Source organism: Uloborus diversus, chromosome 5 (assembly GCF_026930045.1).
Source record: "Uloborus diversus isolate 005 chromosome 5, Udiv.v.3.1, whole genome shotgun sequence".
NCBI classification, from domain to species: Eukaryota; Metazoa; Arthropoda; class Arachnida; order Araneae; family Uloboridae; genus Uloborus; species Uloborus diversus.
Genome location: NC_072735.1, coordinates 18,372,130 through 18,396,953, shown reverse-complemented (window position 1 = coordinate 18,396,953; position 24,824 = coordinate 18,372,130). Strand labels below are relative to the sequence as shown.

General features: G+C 34.0%; 1 protein-coding gene across 1 annotated transcript in view; it reads left to right on the top strand.

Annotated features, from left to right (window-relative positions):
• LOC129222473 (kelch-like protein 17) overlaps positions 1 to 24,824 on the top strand; it is a 129,063-nt gene that overhangs the window by 89,875 nt on the left and 14,364 nt on the right. Inside the window, exons 5-10 of the mRNA XM_054856987.1 lie at positions 1,717 to 1,833; positions 3,720 to 3,933; positions 8,104 to 8,248; positions 10,493 to 10,749; positions 17,242 to 17,315; positions 24,009 to 24,190. Coding sequence (XP_054712962.1) covers positions 1,717 to 1,833; positions 3,720 to 3,933; positions 8,104 to 8,248; positions 10,493 to 10,749; positions 17,242 to 17,315; positions 24,009 to 24,190 — 989 coding nt within the window. The remainder of the gene's footprint in view (positions 1 to 1,716; positions 1,834 to 3,719; positions 3,934 to 8,103; positions 8,249 to 10,492; positions 10,750 to 17,241; positions 17,316 to 24,008; positions 24,191 to 24,824) is intronic.

Sequence of the window (24,824 nt, the reverse complement as noted above, 5' to 3'; positions counted from 1 at the left end):
CTATGTGATTAAAAATTGCATAATTTAGCTTTAACTTTTTATAGTTCAGATATTTCCATTCTGGTAATTTAATTATTTATAATTTAAAACTGCTTTCAGTGGAATCATTGTGATTTTAATTTGATGTTGCCAAAAAAAACACCTTAATTGGGGAAAAAAACATTATTTTGTGCCTCCTGGATTCTTTTCGGTTATTGTTATCAGTCTGTTATTGTTATCAAATTATATTTGTCCCAAAGTGATCACATTAAGCGGCACCTACGGTATATGAAGCAGTGAGAAGCAAAAGGGATGTAAGTGGACTATTTAAAGTTTCGAATAAATCGCGTTTAAAGTTCAGACCCTAGGTAGGCTTTCGTTATTTTTTTTTCTAAACCATGCTGTACAGCAGTACCTACTAGGGCTACTAGTAATATTTCTTATGCCCCAAAGCAGAGGAGAGGTTCACCTTTTATTTGTAGTGGTTATCTCCACATTTTTAATTTTGTCACTTACATCCCTTTGCTTCTCACTGCCTCATATGGAACCTTTTCCATCAAACATTTCAGCGGTTTCATCTTCCATGTCATAAATTTCGAAAAAAATAAGAATCATTTATGTACATTTATTCCATCCTTCAACTAGCCACCTTCGGCGGCTAGATAACTCGCCTTGTTGTGCAATTTAATTTTTATGCCGCTCAGCAGTTTACTCCAAAATTGCCGCCTTCAGCGGCTGCTTACATATACTTGACGGCATTATAGAAATTATCTCAATCCATATCTATATTTTTGTGCATCTATTCCTATCTATTTTATCTGCCTATCTATCTTTGTATCTACATATCTCTATATGTCTTTGTATTTCAAATTTCATCAATTTATATGTTGTATTAACTTCAAAACATTCTCTATGTTAATCTGTCTACGTATATCTATCTCTGTAAGCATCTATCTTCCTATTTATCTAATTACTACCGTGGGCAAGTAAACAGCAGTAACTGCAGAAATAAACTTTCGAGATATTTGAAGGAACGTGTTTTGGACTCAGTACTCACCTTAGGGAAATGTTGGACCAAATAAACCAAATAAACAAGCTTGTACTTTAAACCTAACGTACAATAGAGCTTTGCCTATCTTTTATGATCCGATTACCTGCTTACGGTAGATTACCTCTATTAAGAGTTATAATTTTAGTCAGTTTCAACATTATTGCACCACTAGATACAACTCTCGATAACTAGAAGTCTAATAAATCAAATATTCTCTTGTCTCGAAGGTTTTACTGGGTGCCAAGCTCTTGAGAAGAATGTGAGAACTACCCATAAACCCATAACTCTCGAAGGTTTTAGCCGGCCCCTTGTGACTTCGAGTTATTGAGAGTTGACTGTAGTTTCTGATGTTGGCACTTCAGATCTCAATTACCAACTAAAACATTAAATCTCTTTAAATTTGGAAGTGTCATTTTTTATATATTTACCATTCTGCTTGAAATCTGTGAAGGCAAATATAAGAAAATATGCATTTAAGAAGTATTGCTTCTAACGAGCGTATGCGAGTACTCGTACCTATTCCTTTATGTTAAAAACAGCGATTACTTAATCGATGTGAAAGGAATTAGTGTCGGGTCCATATACAATTTTAAAATGTGTCTTGAATGCCTTTTTAATACTTTTTTTTTAAAGTTTGAAACAGCTCAGAATTTTTGATTTGAAATAATGTATTGTTTTAATTTCAGGTTCGCGATTTAATAGCTAGTGATCAGCTCAACGTTTTATCCGAAGAAATAGTCTACAAAGCCATTGTCACTTGGATACGACATGAGCCCACCACGCGAGAAAGGTACCTAGGAAAAGTAAGCATAATTTAAACCACACTTAGATTATTCTGTAAAAACTACAAACGTTTATCATAAAGAGAGCGTTGAAAAAGTATCTTAAAAAGTTTTTTATTTAATCCGTAACGTATGTTATTAACACTTTGTAGTGTGGAACAACAATTTGAAAAACGAATGAGTCAATTGAGGCAGTTGGAGACAAAAGGATGTAAGTGGCAAAATTTAAAATTTTGAGATTACCAGTAAAAATACATAGTAGGGGAACCTCTCCTCTGTCTTATCGCAAGAGATAGTACTCGTAACCCTGGTAGATGTTGCTGTACAACATGATTTAGAAAAACAAATCAATGAAATCCTGCCTAGAATGTTATCTTTAAACGCGTTTTACTCAAAACTTGAACATGTCCACTTACATCCCTTTGCTTCTCACTGCCTCAATTTAACCTTATGTCAGGTGGTTATTGAAAAGAATACTGTCGTGTTTTATATATATATATATAAGAGTTAGGGGTGCGACATCGATGTCGATGTTTTACTTTCGATGTTTTTGGACCATCGACGTTTTGGTTTCGATGTTTTTTCAATGTTGATGTTTTTGCATTTTAATTGAAAATTATCACAAAATTTGCACCAATTTTCTCGCTTGGTAATTAAGTTTACATATAGAGTTGCGAAAAAAAAAAAAACATAATTTTTTTGCACCCATTTTATGAGATCAATTTTTCTGTGTAGAGTATGATTTTTGGGAAGATCACTACAAGATAGTAGAATATTAACTAGAGAGTGAGGAAGAGGTCAAAGCTGTTGGAAGAACCTGACACTGGTAATCTGGTGCCAGAACTTAAAGTCTATTTCAAGGTTCCATTTCTTAAACTAATGGAAAATTCTATACGTTACTACGGTGAAATTATAACTTTAAAAATTCAGAACTGATAAAAGTTACTATAAAGTATTTGATAGTGATGGCAACTTCTGTTCCATCGGAAAGAGATGTTTCCCTTACTGGTGGGATAGTCTGCGAAAAGAGAAATGTGCTTCAGGGGGACAAAGTAAACAAACTTCTTTTTCTCCTAACTGTCAACACTAATATTCGGGGTTACTTATCGATTTTCCCAACAAGTTGTCCCTCTATTACTTACAATTTGTGTTTAATTATTAACTAACAGTACAACACATATTTCTTGCTCTTAAAAATAATTGTTAAAATTAGTTTTGTATTTTAAAATAATTAGCACAACTTTTTCTCATCATTCAACTGACGGTAAGTGCTATGATAAATTTTTTCTTAGTTCCTTTTTTTGATGTAAATTTGCTTTTAGTTTCATTCAGTTTGAAAATATTTCCTTCTTATTATAACTAGTTTGTATTAATCGCTGCTTGTCTTAAATATTATCAATTTTAGTCCTACTATAATATCAAGATGTTGAGATTATTCTTATTAAATTATAGTCATGATTTGAGGTTCAGTATTTTTAATATATTCGTCGGGTACGTATTCTTTTTATTGCTTAAATTAGTGTGGTATATTCAAAAATGTATGTTATATATTGATGAAAAGATCGATGTTTTATAACATCGATGTTTTTTGGTCGATGTATCAATATCACCGATGTTTTAATTTCTAACATCGATGTTTTGAAACATCGATGTTTTGTTATCGATGTCGCACCTCTAGTTGCTAGGAGCTATAGCTAGAGCTATCGTTGGTGGAACGTTGGTCTCCGTGCGTTGACGTGCAGAGTTGCAATGTTGAACTTTATCAAATTCTTATGTATATAAGTTTTTTTGCTTTATGAATGTGTGTATTTCCTTCATTAAACGTGTAGATCATGAAAATGTATCGTTACTTTTGGAACAACCTGTATTTTTTGAGTCAATCAATAATTGAAATCTTTCTTTTGCAGTTACTGCATCATGTCCGTCTTCCTCTCACGGGAAGGGATTTCCTTCTCGCACAAGTGGCCGATGAACCCCTTCTGCAAGGAAGTCAAGAAGGCAAGGATCTGCTTATAGAAGCCATGAAATATCATCTGCTACCAGAGCAGAGGAACAACATGGTTTCGATTCGGACGACACACAGAAAACCTGAGGGCCTCAGGCCCTACCTCTTCGCAATAGGTATATTTGGCAGTCATTTATCTACCAAGTTAAGCATCTGTCACCGAGTGTAATTAAAAATGTTAAAACTGAAACAAGTTCTAACAATTTAAACTTAGTAAGAGATATTTTCTTTGTTTCATTTCTTTCTCCCCTCCCCCTTTTATTCTCTCTTTTACTTATTGGGCAATCACGAATCAAGATTGCTTATTGATTTCACTTTGCCGTTAGTATTTACTCGCTTTGTGATTGGTAGACAGAAAGGCGCGAGATCCGTTGCTTTAAGCATTTACTTGACAAGTCGTGAACTTTGAAAAATAATATCCCCGCCAGGGCCGATCCTAGGGTGTCGGCCGCCCGTGTGCAAAGACCTAATGTGTCGCCCCTCAAGAGTAATTTGCGTATTTCGACTAATTTTTAACGTCTATATAAATCTTTCTTTAAATTTCTATGCCAAGTTCGAATTCAAAAAGAAGGGGGGGGGGGGGGAACAGAAGAATGATCTTATAAAAAGGAAGAATTTTTTTATAATAAGAAACTCCTTAGGTACAATTTATATCTTTGAAGAAAGTAATAGATACCAAAATTTACTGGTCGTAAAAACGCATTTTATAGTCTTTCTTCGGTGGCATCAGAGAAGGGACAGAAGAAGGGGAAGCGTGGGGGGAGGTGGCAGGGGTTCAGGGGCGGAGGATCCAAGATAATTATCGAAATCGGCGTATGAAAAATATTTTTAGTCAATCTTTAGTTGTGTTTGGTTGAAAGGACAAAAGAGTCAAGTATATTCAAGGTGCGTGGAGAAATTATCGAAATTGATGTCAAATATCGCAATTTTAGGAACTTTTTCGGGACTTTAGGTGAAAGTAAAGTTGCAGTACTTTCCGAAAATACTTTCAAAATTGAAATCAATTTGAAGCTATTTTTTTAAGACCGTAGCTTAGGAAGGATCGGCGTTCTACCCGAAAAATCTCCGAAACTGAAATTTTAAACCCGCAATTTTGGGTTACCTTTGTTGACGTTGCAAGAGGGAGGGAAATTCAATCGTCTCCCATCGAAAGATTTCGAAATATGAATTTAAAACGCAAATTTAGGCCGTCTTTGGTGACGGTAGGGGATCTGGCGGCTATCCTCCGGAAATTCCTCGGCAATAAATTTTCAAAAACCCGTTTTTGGCTAGATTACAACAATAGGAGAAACGTGAAAATATTCCGAATCCGAACCAAAATATTTTTCGGAACTGAAATCCATTATAGGCTATTTTTGGGAAGGAAGTATTTTATAGCTCTTAAGCGGATATTTCTAAAATCGCAATTTTATATTATCTTTGGTGACGTTAACAAAACTGGGAAGCTTCTACGGATCTTGCGGATATTTTTCAACATTAATATCCGAAAAATATAACTATAGACTTTTGTACACCTCACCTCGACGATTGATGGATATGCCCTAGCGTCGTAAAAAGTTACGTAAGCCTGGCAGTTCTCCTTTGGAATTCTTTAGAAATATAAGTCCCAAAATCGTATTTTAAGCATTGTTTGATAATGAAGGGACTAAGAGCGGGCGGGGGTTCAGTGTGCCCTCACGAACTGTGTTTTTGAAATTGCAGTCAATTTCAAGCTAGTTTAGGCAGGAAGCTGTGGCTCCACGGAACCGTTTAAAAACGAAATTTTCAGGTATATAGTGATTGCGTTGGAGAAAAGGGGGATCCGGGGTCTTTCCCCAAAAGTTCTTGAAACTGATGTTTGAAAAACGCAATTTTAGTTTGTTTTTTAATACGTTAAGTGAGAGGGGGTGGAATTAGGGGCTTCTCTAAAGACGCTAATTAAGACTGTGTTTGGTAGTAATGTTTGCGAATAATTTCGGGGTCCTCCACTGCAAAAATTTCGAAAAATGCCAAAGCAATTTTATATGACGTTTGATGATAGGAAGGGCTGTCGTTTGAAAACAAGTTTTGGATTTTGAAGACAACATTTTTAGGCTATGTTTGATTAAGTTAAGGTGGAAGAAGAGACTTACTTGGGTTCTTAAGATCGATGGTTCAACCAGCGAAATTTTCCGAAAGTAAAGTCCTAGAAACGCAATTTTAAGCCTTCTTTAGTTTCGTCAAGGAGGTCATGGCATCCTTTTGGATCTTCGTTTTAGAGCTACATTTAAATTTGCTTCCCGGGGCAAGGGCCCTGTCCTCCTACCTGATCTGAAACCGGGCAGTTCATTCCAGATTTTAATCAGAAAAATTGTCGTAAAGAGGGAAAAGTACAACATTTTAGTTTGTCATTCAAAAATGTTACTCTCAAGGGAGTCGCACTTTTCCACTTTCTCTCCACGCATCCACGATTGTTAAACACAGAGTTTGTTACAGTTTGTTGTTTGAAATGCTTTCGAGAGTATCTAATTAATATAGCTTTTTTTAATAAATAAAATATGTCTTCATTGTTTAGGTCTATAAAAGGGCCGTGGTAGCCCGATCGGTAGAGTGTCGGATTCGGGGCCGGAGGGTCCTAGGTTCGAACCTTGATGTCGAAGACCCACCGTCGTCATTAAAGGGGACTGGGCGACGTTAAATATGCTCGTGGTCTCAATGTCCTCCAAGTGAAACGATACCTCTGGGGGTGCTAGTACTAGGTAGCTATTAGCTCCCGGACTAGTTCTAAATTCTCATTAACTGTTCGATCCGGTGATGGTGCTGCCATCTATCGGTATATAAAATAATGGAAGCAAGGCACTTAGTATGCAGTCCTCGACATTAATACAATTGTAGTCAGTTGTGACTCTGAATAGGAATAGGTCTATAAAAGCTTAGGGGGTAAACATTAGTGAGCGCCCTCGGTGCTCCTTTTAGACGACACCATTTCATGCTTCAGAAGGGGGCCTTTCCCCTCCCCTGTATCCATGCCTGATTACCGGTTCTGTCACAAACGTTGCAACCAAATGAAGCATGTGTGTTAAGAGTAGATATTAATGGACAATAGACCAACACAATGTTCCCTAACATTCTATTTTTCTTAAACTATGCTATGCTGTCGAGAAATCGACACATACTTTGACAATTGAACATTTAAAAATCAGCATATTTATTTTACTTATTATAAGTTATCTTGTGAGAAATTCTTGAGGAATTTTGCTTGATTATAAGAACTATATAATGCGGCTTGCGGCCGCCCCATGTTTTGGCCGCCCTTGTGCGGCGCACACTCTGCACACCTACTAGGATCGGCCCTGATCCCCGCCTATCATAGCCATAACAAAAAGGCTTTACAAAGAAGAAAGAATAATGTAAAATCAATATCTGAGGAGTCTTCAAACACAGAAAAGATGGGAAAAATGGTCAGTTGTTCAAAAATTCACGAGCTTTTAAATTTGATGTCTCATCACCTGGTATAGCTACATTAAAACCAAAACGTTTTTTAAAGATAGTGTTACGTTCTTTAAACTACTAGTTGACAGTTTTTCTCGCATGTACATAGTTTTTGAGATATAAGAAGAAAACTGAAAACCAAACGTAAAATACAAGATGGTGTTGCGAGCTCCCCCCTCCCCTCCCCACACACAAGCTACTGGGGACTATTGTTTCCAAAAGTCCCCAGTTCATCAGAAGCCCTTTCTGTACGGGTGTACCAATTTCTATTTTTTCTTTTTTTTTTTTTTTTTTTTTTTGTTCTTTTCACCCTTATTTAGGCCTTTATTTACTAGAAACTAGACCAAGGATATTCTACATCCTTCAACATAAATAACCATCAAAATATGATTATTTTACGGAAAGAAATAGCAGTCGCACATAAAATGTTACGTGCTGTTAAGATCATAGAGTAACAGAAGAATAGAGCGCGCTAGAGTTATGTTTCAGTTCTGAGGATGAAAACAGTTCTGACCAGAACCGTTTGGTGAGAGGAACTGTCAAACTTTCAGTCCAAGCGCACAAACTTAGTTAATTTAACTTTGCCAAGATTAGGCATGAAAGATTCCACATTCAGAGCCCCGCCCCCTCTTATTTGACCTTTACTTTATCCTCATATTGATAGTCTGTTTCTGCCCTGCGGAAAAAGGAACACCGCTCTCTAGTACTTATATCAATTCCTATGATGATGGTCCTATGATATTAGGACCATCATCATAGCTGAGTGTTCAGTAAGAACACTCGCTTCCTTCCGAGGTGGTACATCCTTCCTGAAAAGGACTGTTTTGTGGTTTCAGGTGGTGGATCCCTCTTTGCCATCCACTGCGAATGTGAGTACTACAACCCGAGGACAGACAGGTGGTCTCCAATAGCTTCCACATCTCATCGGAGATCCCGTGCTGGAGTGGCGGCTGTTGGACGATTGGTTTATGCAGTTGGAGGGTGAGTCACGTAAGATGATGTCTTTAAGCTTTAAGATTTTGTTTCATTTATTAATGATTTCTTTGAAAAAATAATGGGATGGTTTCCTTCAGTCAAAAGTACTACTTTCAGTCATTGAAATGGATAGAATGAGCAAAAAAATTTACATGGACCCAGAAAATACTTTCATTTTCCCAACAGTTTTTTTTTAAATTAATTTTTTGAAACGTCCGAGTTTTCAAATAAGGCATGGTCTTTATGACGTCACAAATGATGCAATTTGGCGCATCTTTCTACCACGTTTCCACGTTATGATAATCAAGCAGCGAATTAAATGCGCGTATGGCGCTGCGATACGCTTGCTATCAAGCATATCGTTGCCAATACACGTGAGTAAACATGCGAATTAAATATTTTGTTCTGTGAATGGCAACACTGAATGGCATTTCATCATTTGTGATGTCACACGACAAAAGTGTAAACAATGAAAGCGCAACGATTTAAGTAATTTTCTTTTAAATATTAAACTTAAATAAATTACTTAAAAAATGGTCAGATCCTATGTTTTTAAGCATGCTCTTTCAGAAAAAAATACTTTTGGAAACGACCCCATTCTTAACAAGTAAGACGCGAATGGTTAAAACACCTGCATGAATAATATTATAATACAGGGAGAACCGAGGTAATAGTATATAAATAGAACAGAAGCACTTACAAAATCCTTATCGTTTTTGAAGAGTCCTAATTATTTTTATTCTTGAATCGTTAACTTTATTTCCTTTTCGGTAAAATAAAATGAACTTTAAAAAAAAAAAAACGGAAAAAAATACGTGAAAACTTTTCGTAATGTTCTAAAATTGAAACAATGCAATGTTGTATTCCTAAATTATGCAAAGGAAATGCCATTTGGGTTACTGCTCTGTAGTAAAAAAACGTACAGGGTGCCCTGAAATAGACTGACTGTTTTCAAAAAATTGTAACAGGATAACGGTTATGGATAAAAAAAATAATTCCTACAGAAAATTTATATGGTGAGTTGTAAATTTTTCTTTCCAGAGTGACACATTTAAGTTCAAAAAATTTACAACAGATGGCGCGCTGCAGATAATAAGCCTTTAAGTCAAAGAAAAATAGAGAATTACATGATACTTTTTCAAAAAATGTTTTTAATGAACAAAATTACATAATACTATTTTCAAAACGTCTACGGTCGGTTACAATCACATGCCGCAATCGAAGAAAAAATCGGTGAATTTCAATTCGTCCTTTTTGATTTACGAGCTTAGTATCTGAAGCGCCATCTGTTGAAAGAAATTAATTACTATAAACTAATAACTGAGAACTAAAATTTGCAACACATGGGGAAAAAATTTGCGGCCCATCACATGTATCTTCTGGAAGAATTTGTTTTTTTATCATTAACCGTTTTCCAGTTATAAATTTTTAAAAAATAGTCAATTTCAGGACACCCTGTATATAGCGTTCTACGCGGAACACTAGAGATCGAGTTTCTTACTGGTGGACAGATTAAGATCATTGGATTTGGTACTGAAGACCAGTGATTCTTAACCTGTGGTCCACGAGTAATTTTCGTGTGGTCCGCGAGCAGGTAGTGAAAATTAATCAATAAAAGTCATTTTAATTGTTGTAGTTAAATTTATTAGAGTACACATTATGATTCATCTCACTTCACCTAGTATAACTGTTATGAAAATATCATTTCTATCGCATGTAGTCCGCTTAGAATTTGGAAGGGTGCCAAATGATCCTCAGTAGTGAAAAGGTAACCACTGCTGTAGAATAAACTTGAATTTAAAAAAATATCCCAAAACTGATGACAAAACTTAGAAGTCAGATCTGCCTATGAAAACTAAACGCAAAATCTATATTGTGCATGAGAATTGTTTTATGTCTAAACATCAAAACTGTATCATGATAGAAAAATAAAAGATAAAGACGAAGGTTAGATCAACAATGCAAAATCATACTGTCCATAATGATTTAAAACGGAAATAGTTTTCTCAACAAAAAGCAGGAGCCTTTTTTTTTTTTAATATTCGGACTTCTTTGATTTCCTGTTAGAAAAATTCCGATATCATCAGACAGCTTAAACACTCCTGAACTGTGACAAATGCGACCACGTATTACCATTCATTCTGATTAGATTATGATACCAGACTTATGATAGAAGACTGAATGAAATCAGAATTCATTTCACTTCAAAACAATTAACTTGCTGTCTCGTTTTTTTTTTCCCTCCGGAAGATATGATGGAACAAAAGATCTGTCATCAGCTGAATCTTATAATCCTCTGACCAACAAGTGGACTTCCGTTCAACCCATGGGCACCAAACGAAGCTGTCTCGGTGTTGCCTCCCTGAATGGATTACTGTATGTGGCTGGAGGATACGATGGAGCGTCTTGTTTGAACAGCGTAGAAAGGTACGACCCTTTGGTAACCACATGGTCATCAGTCATTGCCATGGAGACCAGGAGGAGATACTGCAGACTTGGGGTCCTTGGTATGTCTAACTTTAAAAATAAAGTATTCTTTAGAAATTTTATACTTGAATAAGTTTTTCAAAATATTTTAACTTGTTTTGCAGTACGTTACCGCCTTAAGCCAGGGTTAAGGCAGAAATACATAAGATACACCGCCAGCTCAGTTATTCCATCCGAGAACTGCAGTTTCGTGCTTTTAGCACTCATCAGCCCGGAATAGGAAGCAACTGAGCTGGAGGCGGAAAACCTTTTAAAGGAGTCAAGAGAGCCAAACAAACTGGTAGCTAATGTAGAATTAGCACACCAGACGCCGCCAGCTCAGTCACTTCTTATGCCGGGCTGATGAGTGCTAAAAAGCACGAAACTGCAGTCCTCGGATGGAATAACTGAGCTGGCGTTGCATTTTATGTAAATTTTAACTTGGTTTATTCATATGGTGATCATTTATTTCTTTCTTCAAAACTCGGTACTTAAATGTTTTCGGTTTTTTAATTAGGATACATTATTTCCGGTAGTTTATGCTTAGTACAGGAATGAAGACTTGAGAAGAATTGGTGGAACATTATGTTTTTAATGGGCAGATTGAAGACATTTACCTCTGATTTTAAATAGGGATTGAATTTTGCCAGGATTACATACCATTTACTTTTACAATCAACATTACTTCAAGAAGCAATGTTGATAGTAAATGCGCTTCATCGCTAGTCCACAAAGTGTTCATAAAGTAAATTTTTTTACATCTTTAACAGGAGTTGAAGCTTTGACGTTCATAGAATTTTTCAATAGTCTGCAGACAGCGAATGTTTATTTTTTTCATACTATTTTCCCCAAATATTATTTAAAAAAATTTTCAAAAAAAAAAAAAAACACATTCTGATATGACATTTATGAAAATTTCCAAAATATGTACGAAATCTAGAGATTTATTTTAATCTCTTTCGGCAAAAAATATAACTCATATTTTGTCGTCATTCTAAAGATTTATTTAGCGGCTGAGTAGTTTTAGTTAAGCAAAAAATAACTGACATTTGAAGAAAAAAAAAATTGTATTAAATTAGACAAGAAGTTCTGTCTAGAACTAAACGAGCCTACTTTCCCGTATACCCATACTACTTTCTAGTACCTGATCAATGTTCTCAAAACAGCTAAAATCGCAAATTGTTTCAAACATATTTTTCCAATATTTTAAGCTACTTTCTAGGAATAAAAACACTCATCTAAAAAAATTAGATGCGTAAAAAAAAAGAAAAATAAAACGAACAAATAAAATAGCAGCAACTTTTAAACAAAGCAGCTAATACACTTTTTTCCATTAAAAAAAATTCTTCAACAGCTTTCAAAACGAAAAAAATATAATAAAAATTAATAAGCTCATTAAAATAAATACATCCTATCAAAAAAAATCGTTTCTTTTTCCCCTGTTGCCAAAAATAATTTTTTAAATGAATTAAATGCACTTATCAAGATAAATAAAAACAATAAAATGTCAACGTAAAGAAAATACTTTTTATTGTCAAAAAAAAAAAAAAATCGTCCTGCGCGTATCTTTATGTAGAAACATAAATGACTTCGAGTTTATTCATCGAAAACTGAATACCTAAATAAAAACTTTAGGTTAAAATAAAAACAAATCACATCAACAATAATTATTTCACAGTTAAAAACCATAGCGTCGGAGTCGGAGTCAATCTAATTTTGGGATGAAGGAGTCGGAGTCTAATATTCAAGAATCGGAGTCAGTCATTTGTCCGCGTATAAATTTTTGCCAAAGCTAGGAAGTCATAGTCGAAATCGGGGAGTCGGAGTCCGATTAATTGTCGGGCACAGGAGTCGGATTCGGATTCAGGTGCCCCTAAATTCTCGGAGTCGGAGTCTGGAGTTCGGCGTCAAGAGCTATTTCCAACAAAATTTGTTTGAAGTAAATCCGCCTTCAAGTACGGAATCTACATTGACTTTCAGTTTCCCCGTAGGCGCTAATGTTAAGGGATTTGAACTGTTCAAAATTGAACAGAAAATTGTTCAAATCAAAAAGATATTTTATATACAAGTTTTTCATGAAAAGCTTTTTCCTACAAAGTTTGTTTGAAGCAAATTCGCCTCACAGTTCGGAATTGCCTTGAATTTCCCCGTAGGAGCTAATGTTAAGTTTTTTTGAACTGTTCAAAATTGAACAAAAAATAGTTCAAACCAAAAAGCGAAATATGGGAATGAGGTGTCCTTACCGAGATCTTTCGAACAAAAAAAAGTTTGTTCGAATCGGACTATTCATTCAAAAGTTATTAGGGGGGGACAGACAGACAGACCGACAGACAGACCGACAGACAGACAGACCAACAGACAGACAGACCGACAGACAGACAGACCGACAGACAGACAGACCGACAGACATTTTTCCCCATCTCAATACCCTACTTTCCAATTTTTAATTTTTCGATATTTATTTAATTATTTTATTTATTTTTGACTTTTTTTTTTGTTTTTCGGGATATTTTTAAGATGCATTAAGCCTTCTTTCATGCTTTTTTCTTCTTTTTCTGACTTTTACTGGGAAAGTAGGCTAAAAAAGGAGGAGAAAAACAAAACGGTTTTCCCTCACGCTATTTTCAGCACAATGGATCTCTAAATTAATGTGTTTAATTATAAAAATAGGTTTCCAAATTTATACTTATACTATTTTTTAAATATTTGTGATATGGAGCAAGATATTTTCCAAATCTAAAAAAGCTTTTTTCTGCTGCATGAATAGCAATTACATTTGGGTAAATTCATCTCAATTCACCCAGTTAAGAAAGAATTTTTTAACCCATGTACTTGACTTTGATAATGGGGTTGTTTCCTTCAGTCAAAAGTACTACTTTTAGTCACTGAAATTGATAGAATAAGCAAAAAAAAAAACATAGACCCAGAAAATATTTTTATTTTCCCAACAGTTGTTTTTTAATTAATTTTTTTAAATGTCCGATTCCTCAAACAAGGTGTGTTCTTTATGATGTCACAAATGATGCACTATGGCGCATTTTTCTACCGCATTTCCACGTTATGATAATCAAGAAGTGAATTAAAATTAGCGATCTACGCTTGCTATCAACCATATCATTGCCAATACACATGAGCAAAGATACGAATTAAATATTTTGGAACATCAATGGCAACACGGAATGGCATTTCATCATTTGTGATGTCATCGACAGAAGCATTAAATGATAAAAGAGCACCGATTTAAGTAATTTTTTAAAAATATTAAACTTAAACAAATTATTTAAAAAATGATCAGATCCCATGTTTTAAAGCATGCTCTTTCAGAAAAAAAAAATACTTTTAAAATTTCGGAAACGACCCCATTGCAGTCAGTATTTCTATAGTGGTAAGTAACCATGTGAATTTTTTCCTCAGATGTTATCTGGTTTTCGCTTTACAGATCCTTAAACTTTTCAAATAATGTCATTTTCTGTTAATCGTTACGCCTATCTACAAGCATACTTATTTCTTCAGTAAATTGCGTCTGATGCAGAAATATTTCAACCTCTCTGAAAATTCTCAGATATGTTGATGAAAGCATGAGGATTTAATAAAAAATTACTTGAAATTTATATAATGTAATTTTGTTTAAATAAAAAATAAATAAAACACAAAAAGCCTTTTTTTTTCAAATGAAAAACATGACTTGACTTAAGTGGATATTTATTCCATTAAGAGGCACAGGTCCTATTCAACTACTATTCTAAACATTTGAAATAGACCTAATGGTTTGTTCTATCATATAGCAAAGAAGAAAATTGCTGCCTATTTTTGTTTTCTGGTTAATATTACACATTATATGTGCTTCAGTAGTGATTTTTGAAATATTGTTTCTAAACGTTTTCCTATCTAATTTAACTTAAAAGCAATATACCTTTATTTTAAAGTGCATTTTCATCACTATTAAATAACTAAAAATTCTATTTCTCCTGGTAAATAGAGAGAGCAGAGATGAATAGAATATTCAGTTACAAAGTTCAATAAAAAATCAGCCGTAGAATAAAGATGTCTTTGTTTTTGTTCTTTAAATCGTCTGCAGCAATACCGTATGTGCATAGTATTTTTTCACGTGGCAACTTTACGATTTCAATGTTTTTAGAATTCTAAATTTTATATTAAACTAGGAATCCCTAATCAGGAACATAACTAAACTCTATAAGTAAAATTTTTACTAAATTTCGAACTCCAATTCTTAGTTTTCCTCTCTGTCTTACTTTTTTTCTCTCTCTCTCTCTTTTTTAAAATTTCTTTTCTCTTCTTTTTACTTCCTTTTACAAAAAAGCAAGTATTGTATTCGCGAAAAAATGTTCACTCAAAAATCGACCTTTATTTCCATTTTACTCACCCCCGAATGAATACTGAATTTTTTTTCCGACTCGACCACACGTGGATAAGTGCCTTAGAACGTATTGACACGCGAAATATCCATAATGATGATTCCCGAGTTAATTACAACGAATTTTCTCGTGACGTCTCTATGTACGTATGTATGTATGTATGTGCGTATGTATGTCGCATAACTCTAAAACGGAATGTCCTAGAAAGTTGAAATTTGGTACGCAAGCTCCTAGTGGGGTCTAGTTATGCACCTCCCCTTTTGCTTGCATTCGGGTGTTTCTAAAAGGGTCTTTTCCCCCTTTTTGGGGGGAAATCATTGTTAATTTCGATGTAAACTCAAGTGGTGTAATAATTTGGCGGACACTTGGAGATATATCGCCCGTCTTTTGGTTGCCAAGTTTTGTTGCCAACTTGACGACAAATTTGGCGTTTTTTTTAAAAATCTGTTCCAATTTCGCCATTGTTGGTGATATTTACAGAGTAAACTATTGAATCACATTAAAATTGCCAGTAATGCGGAAATGACATTAAATTGGAGTAATATGAAGTCATCTGAGACACACATCAGCTCGTTTTCGTCTCAAATCTAATTTTTTTTCTGCGATTTTTCTTATCTTAGCGTTTCATGTTTGAAATTCACTTATTATACTTTTTAGCCTACTTTCCCAGTAAAAGTCAGAAAAAGAAGAAAAAAGCATGAAAGAAGGCTTAATGCATCTTAAAAATATCCCGAAAAACAAAAAAAAAGTCAAAAATAAATAAAATAATTAAATAAATATCGAAAAATTAAAAATTGGAAAGTAGGGTATTGAGATGGGGAAAAATGTCTGTCGGTCTGTCTGTCTGTCGGTCTGTCTGTCTGTCCCCCCCTAATAACTTTTGAATGAATAGTCCGATTCGAACAAACTTTTTTTTGTTCGAAAGATCTCGGTAAGGACACCTCATTCCCATATTTCGCTTTTTGGTTTGAACTATTTTTTGTTCAATTTTGAACAGTTCAAAAAAACTTAACATTAGCTCCTACGGGGAAATTCAAGGCAATTCCGAACTGTGAGGCGAATTTGCTTCAAACAAACTTTGTAGGAAAAAGCTTTTCATGAAAAACTTGTATATAAAATATCTTTTTGATTTGAACAATTTTCTGTTCAATTTTGAACAGTTCAAATCCCTTAACATTAGCGCCTACGGGGAAACTGAAAGTCAATGTAGATTCCGTACTTGAAGGCGGATTTACTTCAAACAAATTTTGTTGGAAATAGCTCTTGACGCCGAACTCCAGACTCCGACTCCGAGAATTTAGGGGCACCTGAATCCGAATCCGACTCCTGTGCCCGACAATTAATCGGACTCCGACTCCCCGATTTCGACTATGACTTCCTAGCTTTGGCAAAAATTTATACACGGACAAATGACTGACTCCGATTCTTGAATATTAGACTCCGACTCCTTCATCCCAAAATTAGATTGACTCCGACTCCGACGCTATGGTTTTAACTGTGAAATAATTATTGTTGATGTGATTTGTTTTTATTTTAACCTAAAGTTTTTATTTAGGTATTCAGTTTTCGATGAAAACTCGAAGTCATTTATGTTTCTACATAAAGATACGCGCAGACGATTTTTTTTTTTTTTTTTTGACAATAAAAAGTATTTCTTTACGTTGACATTTTATTGTTTTTATTTATCTTGATAAGTGCATTTAATTCATTTAAAAAATTATTTTTGGCAACAGGGGAAAAAGAAACGATTTTTTTTGATAGGATGTATTTATTTTAATGAGCTTATTAATTTTTATTATATTTTTTTCGTTTTGAAAGCTGTTGAAGAATTTTTTTTTAATGGAAAAAAGTGTATTAGCTGCTTTGTTTAAAAGTTGCTGCTATTTCATTTGTTCGTTTTATTTTTCTTTTTTTTTACGCATCTAATTTTTTTAGATGAGTGTTTTTATTCCTAGAAAGTAGCTTAAAATATTGGAAAAATATGTTTGAAACAATTTGCGATTTTAGCTGTTTTGAGAACATTGATCAGGTACTAGAAAGTAGTATGGGTATACGGGAAAGTAGGCTCGTTTAGTTCTAGACAGAACTTCTTGTTACTTAAGTGTTGCAAAAACATGAAAAGCTGAAGCTTACTACATGCAATATTTTTATTTCCAGATGGTGCTATTTACGCAGTCGGAGGGTATGATGGGATAAACTACGTTTCATCAGTTGAAAGATTAGATCCACGGGTAAGTGCATTGGCGTTGGAGTAGTAAAAAAGAAAGCAGTGCTCTGAGCTTTTTTGTTAAAAATAAATATTTTATTATTTCGTTGTTTATATTGCTGAAAATATCGAGCTTTTGTAAACGAAATAACATTTTGTTTGGTACGATGCCCCCCCCCCTTCAAAAAGTAGAAGAAGGATGAGGAGTATAATGATAGGAAAGTTCTTGCTTCCTTTAAGAAAGTTCTAAGGACGTAATCAACCCCTCGTTCGCACAAAAGTATTGAAGTTTCTGCAAAGATGTCGTGCCCAAGTAAGCAGAATTAACTATTTTTTTAGTGGTAAGGAAGCCATGTTAGGCACAATGGCCATGTGTTTCGAAAGAGCACACAGGAGACAGGAGATATCCTTACTCTTCCTCTGATTCCGCTTTTTGAATTAATAGATTCCTCAAAAATTCTTCAAATAATAATAATAATAATTATTATTATTATTATTATTATAATTATGAAAATAATAATAATAATAATAATAATAATAATAATAATAATAATAATAATAATAATAATAATAATTATTATTATTATTATTATTATTATTATTATTATTATTATTATTATTATTATTATTATTATTATTATTATTAAATAATAATAATATTATTAATAATAATAATAATAATTATAATTATAATTATAATAATAATAAAAATTATAGTTATAATAATAAAAATAATAATAATAATAATAATTATTATTATAATAATAAAAATTATAGTTATAATAATAATAATAATAATTATAATTATAATAATAATAAAAATTATAGTTATAATAATAATAATAATAATAATAATAATTGCTATTATTGTTATAATAATAATAATCATTATTATTATTATTATTATTATTATTATTATAATTATAGTAATTATAATTATAATAATTATAATAACTATAATTATAATAATTATTATTATGGTAATTTCAATAATTATAATAATTATAATAATTATAATAATAGTTATAATCATAATTTTAATAATTACAATAATTTTAATAATTATAATAATTTTAATAATTATAATAATAGTTATAATAATAATTATAATAATTATTATTATCTTAATATAAAAATCTTCTGTGCGGACGTTTGTCACCGTAAGGCTTTTAAACGGTTGGACCGATTTTGATCAAATTTTTTGTGTGTAATTAAGTTGTGGCAAGCATGGTTTCGAAGCGCGATGAATCGAATCGGAAACGTTTTTGTCAATTAATTAATTAATTTAAACATTGGATGGTTATATCTCCCAAATGGCTAATATTTATTTTAACCTATTGTTGAGCGAGAACTGAAATAAATATTTAACCCCTTGCCAAAGGACAATAAGAAAGCCAGCTCTGCTTTTTGTAATGAAATTGCCTACTGTGATATGTCAATTGAGAATAGATAAAACGTAGAGAGAGAGAGAGTGAGAAGCCTTCATTTCTTAAAAGCAACGATTTTGGGTCCCGTGATACATTTTAAAGTAAAGTACTGAAAGGTTCACACAAAACGTGTGTTATGTCGTCTTAGTTGAACCATGTGACTAGATCGGTGCTTTAGGTTTTTTTAACCAAATGATCAGAAAGTACCGTACCTAGCAACATTTGTTTCTCGGCTCAAATCCATCTGAGTTTTGGCACTGATGTCAAGAATACTTTAAGGATTATCAAGCAAATCAGTACATTATTAAAGGAAAAGATGATGGAATTTAAAGACGAAACAAATTTTATTTTCGTCCAGATAAATTACAACAGGGTAGTTCTGTACACGAAAGATCAGTGCAGTGGAAGATCTTTATTTTTGGTGGAAAGAACAAATTAGGCAATATATGAAGTTTTAAAAGTTTTCATTCAAAAGATCGGACCGCTAATCGGTCGGAGTTGGATTCGCTCACTGATAGGCTGGATTACAGTAACGTGGTGGGTTTGCGACTTCGAATATAAACAGAGTTGCGTAATCATTTGCTTACATTTTAAAGCTACTGTTTATGTAATTTATTGTATTTTTTGTTTATTTGACGAAATATTTCAAATGGCAAAGAATTGTTTTTCGTTTTTAAAGAGTTTTTACTCATTTATTTGAAGAATGTGTTCATTTTATATCACGAGGGGGGGGGGAGAGGGATGAGTGATTTTCGCTTATTCAGAGAACTGTTTTTACCTTTATCATTTTTCTAAACGATATCCTTTCGATTGTTTTATTCTTTTTCATATGGGGGATGTTGCAGAGGAATTTCCCGTTTGTTCTAGATGGGTAGTTAGATTTTTTCACTTAATATCTGAGGACGTTTTTTATCCTTTGAGTATGGTTGAAGAAACAAACCATCAAGTACGGGAGCAAAAATAGTTAATAAAACAACTGCTCAGTGGGCATTAGATAAATCAAGTTGTAATAAATATGCGACTTCTGATACCAAAGCAGCTTAAACCATTTTTTTTTACTTATTTTTTTCAACAGAACGGTTCAAACACTTGATAGTTTATTGACATTTTTTAACCTTTCAATTCACAAAGTTTGAACAGAACAACGTCTGTCGGGTCCTCTAGTTATAAATAATAGCTGAAATTAATCTTGACCAAAAAGCCTGAGATACATTTTCCTTCCGATCATTAAATATATTTTTAATTTTTTACACCCGCAAAACAGATTGAAAAACTTAGAAGTTTTGCCTCACTATCGATAGTAAGTGATATTTTTAGAATCCTTTAAACCGGTCGAAATCGATATGTACGAAAATAGAAGTGCTTTTGCTTCGTGTGAAAGCAATTTGTTCATAGTTAGTTACTGGACTTTTCTAATGTTATTTCGTGTATCATTAAAACGGGAATATAGATTAGATTATGGAAATGGATTTGGTATTGATTACTTCAAGATCGTCTGCGCGTAGGTTCGTTTTGTTTCGTGCTCATTGACCCAAGAGAACCAACGGGATGTACTGCAACGGACGAAGTTTTTCTTTTTTTTCAGTTAAGATCAATCCTACAGGAGAAATTCTAACCAATAAAAGCGACTAATTTCATTTACATGTTTTGGTTTCAAGAAGCCTTTTCTAAAGAGTGACAAACTTTTGTTTTTAACGTGCTCATCATCAGTCAGGGCTGACTGTCTAGGGGGTGCGGCAGATGCTGTGCACCGGGGATCCACGATTGAGGGGACCCCAAAATGATCAAGAACTAAAATAATGCACTTTCTCTTTCACAAAAAAAAAAAAGAAAAAAGAAAAAAAAAAAGAAATGAAAAATCTTCCTACCGTTGTCAGTACGACGAAAAATATATTTTGATCATCATTAAGCTCTCTCAATTTGAGCAATTTTCAAACTAATTCTTCTCGTAAGGATCCCCGCCGCTTATAATAAACTTTCAATCACTGAAATAAAAATCTAAGAAAAAAAGGCGAATTAGAAAAATGGTCCTAATGCTTTGTTAAGTTTTACAACCTCTGACAATAAAGTTCAGAGAATGAAGTCAGAACGGCCGAACTGGCATCACTAGCGAAACAAAACGCAGCACGGCAGGTGTGGACCATATGCCCTCACAATTGTTCAGTTGAGCGTCGTTTGTGTTCCATGAGAGACTTGCTTTGCAAAGTTCTTGTTTAGTGGATTGGTTCTTAACTTAGAAAAGGAAAATGAATGATCAAAAGATCAATTTAAAAGTCTTCTCAAAGAGTCCCTAGCAAGAAAAAAAAGGGGAGGGGGAGGTGCGAATTGAAGATCCCCCATACTCACCAGATCTCAATCCTCCAGACTTTTTCCTACCCCCACGACTCAAACTCGCTTTGAAAAGAAAGAGATTTGACGGTATACTTGACATTCAACAAACGTGACGAAGCTTTTCAACTACATCCCAAAGCAGACTTCTTGCAAAGTTTTCAGGACATGTTTAGCCCATTTCAGAGGTGTATAGTTATGGGAGGTGGCTATATCGAAGCACATTAAAGTAGCTTTCGTTAACATTTCATCTACGTTAACGTAACAGGACTATTCAACGAACTTTACTGTCACAGGTTGTACAACCGAAATGTAGATTAAAACTTAATCTAGGAAATTAGTTTGCTATTTGATTTTACTGTAACTGAAAGGGGTATAAAAATTGCACTGGACATATTGCAAGGTATGCTGATAAATACAATGGGTTACTCTTGAATGTATTAACTGCTTTAAAACTTTTCTTTACGTTACCTGTTACTATTATAAAAACTGAGTGCTCTTTCCATCAAATTAAAATCCTCATATAAATAATAGCCGATGATCGAGAAACGCGCATGTTTCAACAATGAAACTCGCGCCGCGGCATGATAATTGGATTATGTGTTTTGGTAATGTTTAACATGCAGGGAAAGGCTTTATTGTGACAAGGCTGAACTCGATCTGGTAACTTAACTGTTTTACTGGTAAGACAGTTATTTTAGGGGAATGAAGAAACAAAAAAAAAATGGTCAACAATGAAAGCTACCTACTAGAGTTTATGGTTAATCCAGTGGAGTTAGGTTTACAATTTCAACTATCAAAATACCACCTAACAGGCAATGGCTTCGCTCAAATGTAGAAGAGTAGAAGCAATTTTCACCCATCATACCTTGACGGGCGACTTTCTATAGTTAACAAAGAATGGGGTCGTTTCCAAAATTTTAAAAATATTTTTTTCTGAAAGAGCATGCTTAAAAACATAGGATCTGATCATTTTTTAAAAAAGAATTTGACTAAGTTTAATATTTTTAAAAAATTACTTTAATCAGTGCACTTTCATTGTTTACGCTTCTGTCGATGACATCACAAAGGATGAAATGCCATTCACTGTTGCCATTCAGAAGAGCACAATATTTAATTCGCATCTTTACTCACGTGTACTGGCAAAGATAGGGTTGATTGCAAGCGTATGATTATCATAGCGTGGAAATGCGGTAGAAAGATGCGCCGAAGTACATCACTTGAGACGTCATAAACACCACGCCTTGTTTGAAAAATCGGACATTTAAAAATATTAATTAAAAAATTACTGTTAGGGAAAATGAATGTATTTTCTGGGCTCATGTTATTATTATTTTTGCTTATTCTATCAATTTCTGTGACTAAAAGTAGTACTTTTGAAAGAAGGAAACAACCCCACTATCTTTAAGTAGGTATATGCGTAGAACATCAAAATGCATTTGCTATACTAAGCATTGTCTAAAGAAATTGCAAAAAAATTGCAATTTTTCAGCATTAGTTAAAGTGAATCCAAGTTTTTGATCACGAATTTCACCCAAAGCTTTAGAGAATCCCTAATGCATCTCGTCACAAAACCAGCAAAAAGGCATAACATGTTTTTAATTTCTTTTTACTTCCTTTTAGAAACGAGCTAATGTGCGCATCACCTGACTTCCTTTTACTCCAATTTAATGTAATTTCCCCATCATTGGCAATTTTAATGTGATTCAATTGTTTACTCTCTAAATATCACCAACAGTGGCCAAATTAAAATCAAATTTAAAATTAAAAAAAAACGCCAAATTTGTCGCCAAGTTGGCGACAAAACTTGGCGACCTAAAGACTGGCGATATATCGCCAAGTGCCCGACAAATTATAACACCACTTGAGTTTACATCGAAATTTACAATGATTTCCCCCCAAAAAGGGGCAAAAGACCCCCTTAGAATCATCCGAATGCAATCAAAATTGAAGGTGCACAACTAGGTCCCACTAGGAGTCCACGTGCCAAGTTTCAACTTTCTAGGACATACCGTTTTTGAGTTATGCGAGATACATACACACATACACACATACGCACATACGCACATACATACGTACATACGGACGTCACGAGAAAAATCATTGTAATTAACTCGGGGGTCATCAAAATGGATATTTCGGGTGTCTGTAGGTTCCCAGGCATATATCCACGTGTGGTCGGGTCGAAAAAAACCTCAATATTCATTCGGGGGTGAGAAAAATGGAAATTAAGGCCGATTTTTGAGTGAAAATTTTTTCGCGAATAGAATACTTCCTTTTTTGGAAAAAGGAAGTATTGTATTCGCGAAAAAATTTTCACTCAAAATTCGGCCTTAATTTCCATTTTGCTCACCCCCGAATTAATGTTGAGTTTTTTTTTTCAACCCGACCACAGGCGGATAATTGCCTAAGAACGTAAAAACACCCGAAATATTCATTTTGATATTCCCCGAGTTAATTAGAACTTTTCTCATGATGTCCGTATCTACGTATGTATGTATGTGCGGATTTGCGTATGTATGTCGCATAATTCAAGAACGGTATGTCCTAGAAAGTTGAAATTTGGTACGTCGACTCCTAGTGGGGTCTAGTTGTGCACCACCCCTTTTGGTTGCATTCGGGTGTTTCTAAAGGTGCTTTTTGCCCCTTTTTGGGGGGAAATCATTGTTAATTTCGATGTAAACTCAAGTGGTGTAATAATTTGGCGGACACTTGGCGATATATCGCCAGTCTTTTGGTCGTCAAGTTTTGTTGCCAACTTGGCGACAAAGTTAGCGATTTTTTAATTTTATTTTTAAATCTGGTTTCAATTTTTCCACTGGTGGTGATATTTAGAGAGTTAATTATTGAATCACATTAAAATTGCCATTAATGGGAAAATGACATTAAATTGGAGTAAAAGGAAGTCATGTGATGCACACATCAGCTCGTTTTTTATTGAGGTCTTATTTTCTTTTCTCCAGGAAGGCAAGTGGCAGCAAATGCCGCCCATGATAAACCGCCGAAGCAGCTGCGGGGTAGCTGCCCTGGACGGCATGCTCTACGTGGTCGGAGGCAACGATGGCAGCCTCTGCATGTGTAGCGTTGAACGATTCGATCCCGTCAAGGGCGCGTGGGAAGCCATGGCGTCCATGCACACGAGAAGGTAAGTGACGTCACGTTTGTATTCCCCATCGATGAGATATTATTCTGTCCGATTTCCTATCTCTCAGATTAACTTCGCTATTGTTTGCGACTTGATCACGTGACGAATTTGATATCAGATTACTTAATCATATGCGATTTGTCCACGTGACTGGTCGAAAACGACAGGGGAAGAAGCTCGTCAGGTACAAGAATTGCGCTGATTTTCATCAGTCGTCTGTTGTTCTCCGCTGAAAATTATGTTTAGGGATTGATACATAGGTAGAGAAACTTCTTGTTGAAATATAATTTTAGCTTATCGCACAAAATGTAAACTCCTTACTTGTAAACATCAAGATGGTTTAATGAAAAAAAAGCATGTATTATTCGTCATAATGAGTAGAACTCTTTAGCGAATAGTGTAGCTTTTTGTCACTATTTTTTGCTTTTATTAAAAAGGTAAAATTTTTTATATTTAACTATAGTTATTGGCCCCTAAAGCGACAGAAAAATTCATTTTATAGCATGGCATAAAAGATTTTAAATTAAAATTTTGGATACCAATTTTTTATATAATTCCTTTTCCAATTCATATTTCGTCGAAACGTAATATTGTTTTAGGACAATTTTCTTTCTAATAATAATTTCGTAATTCA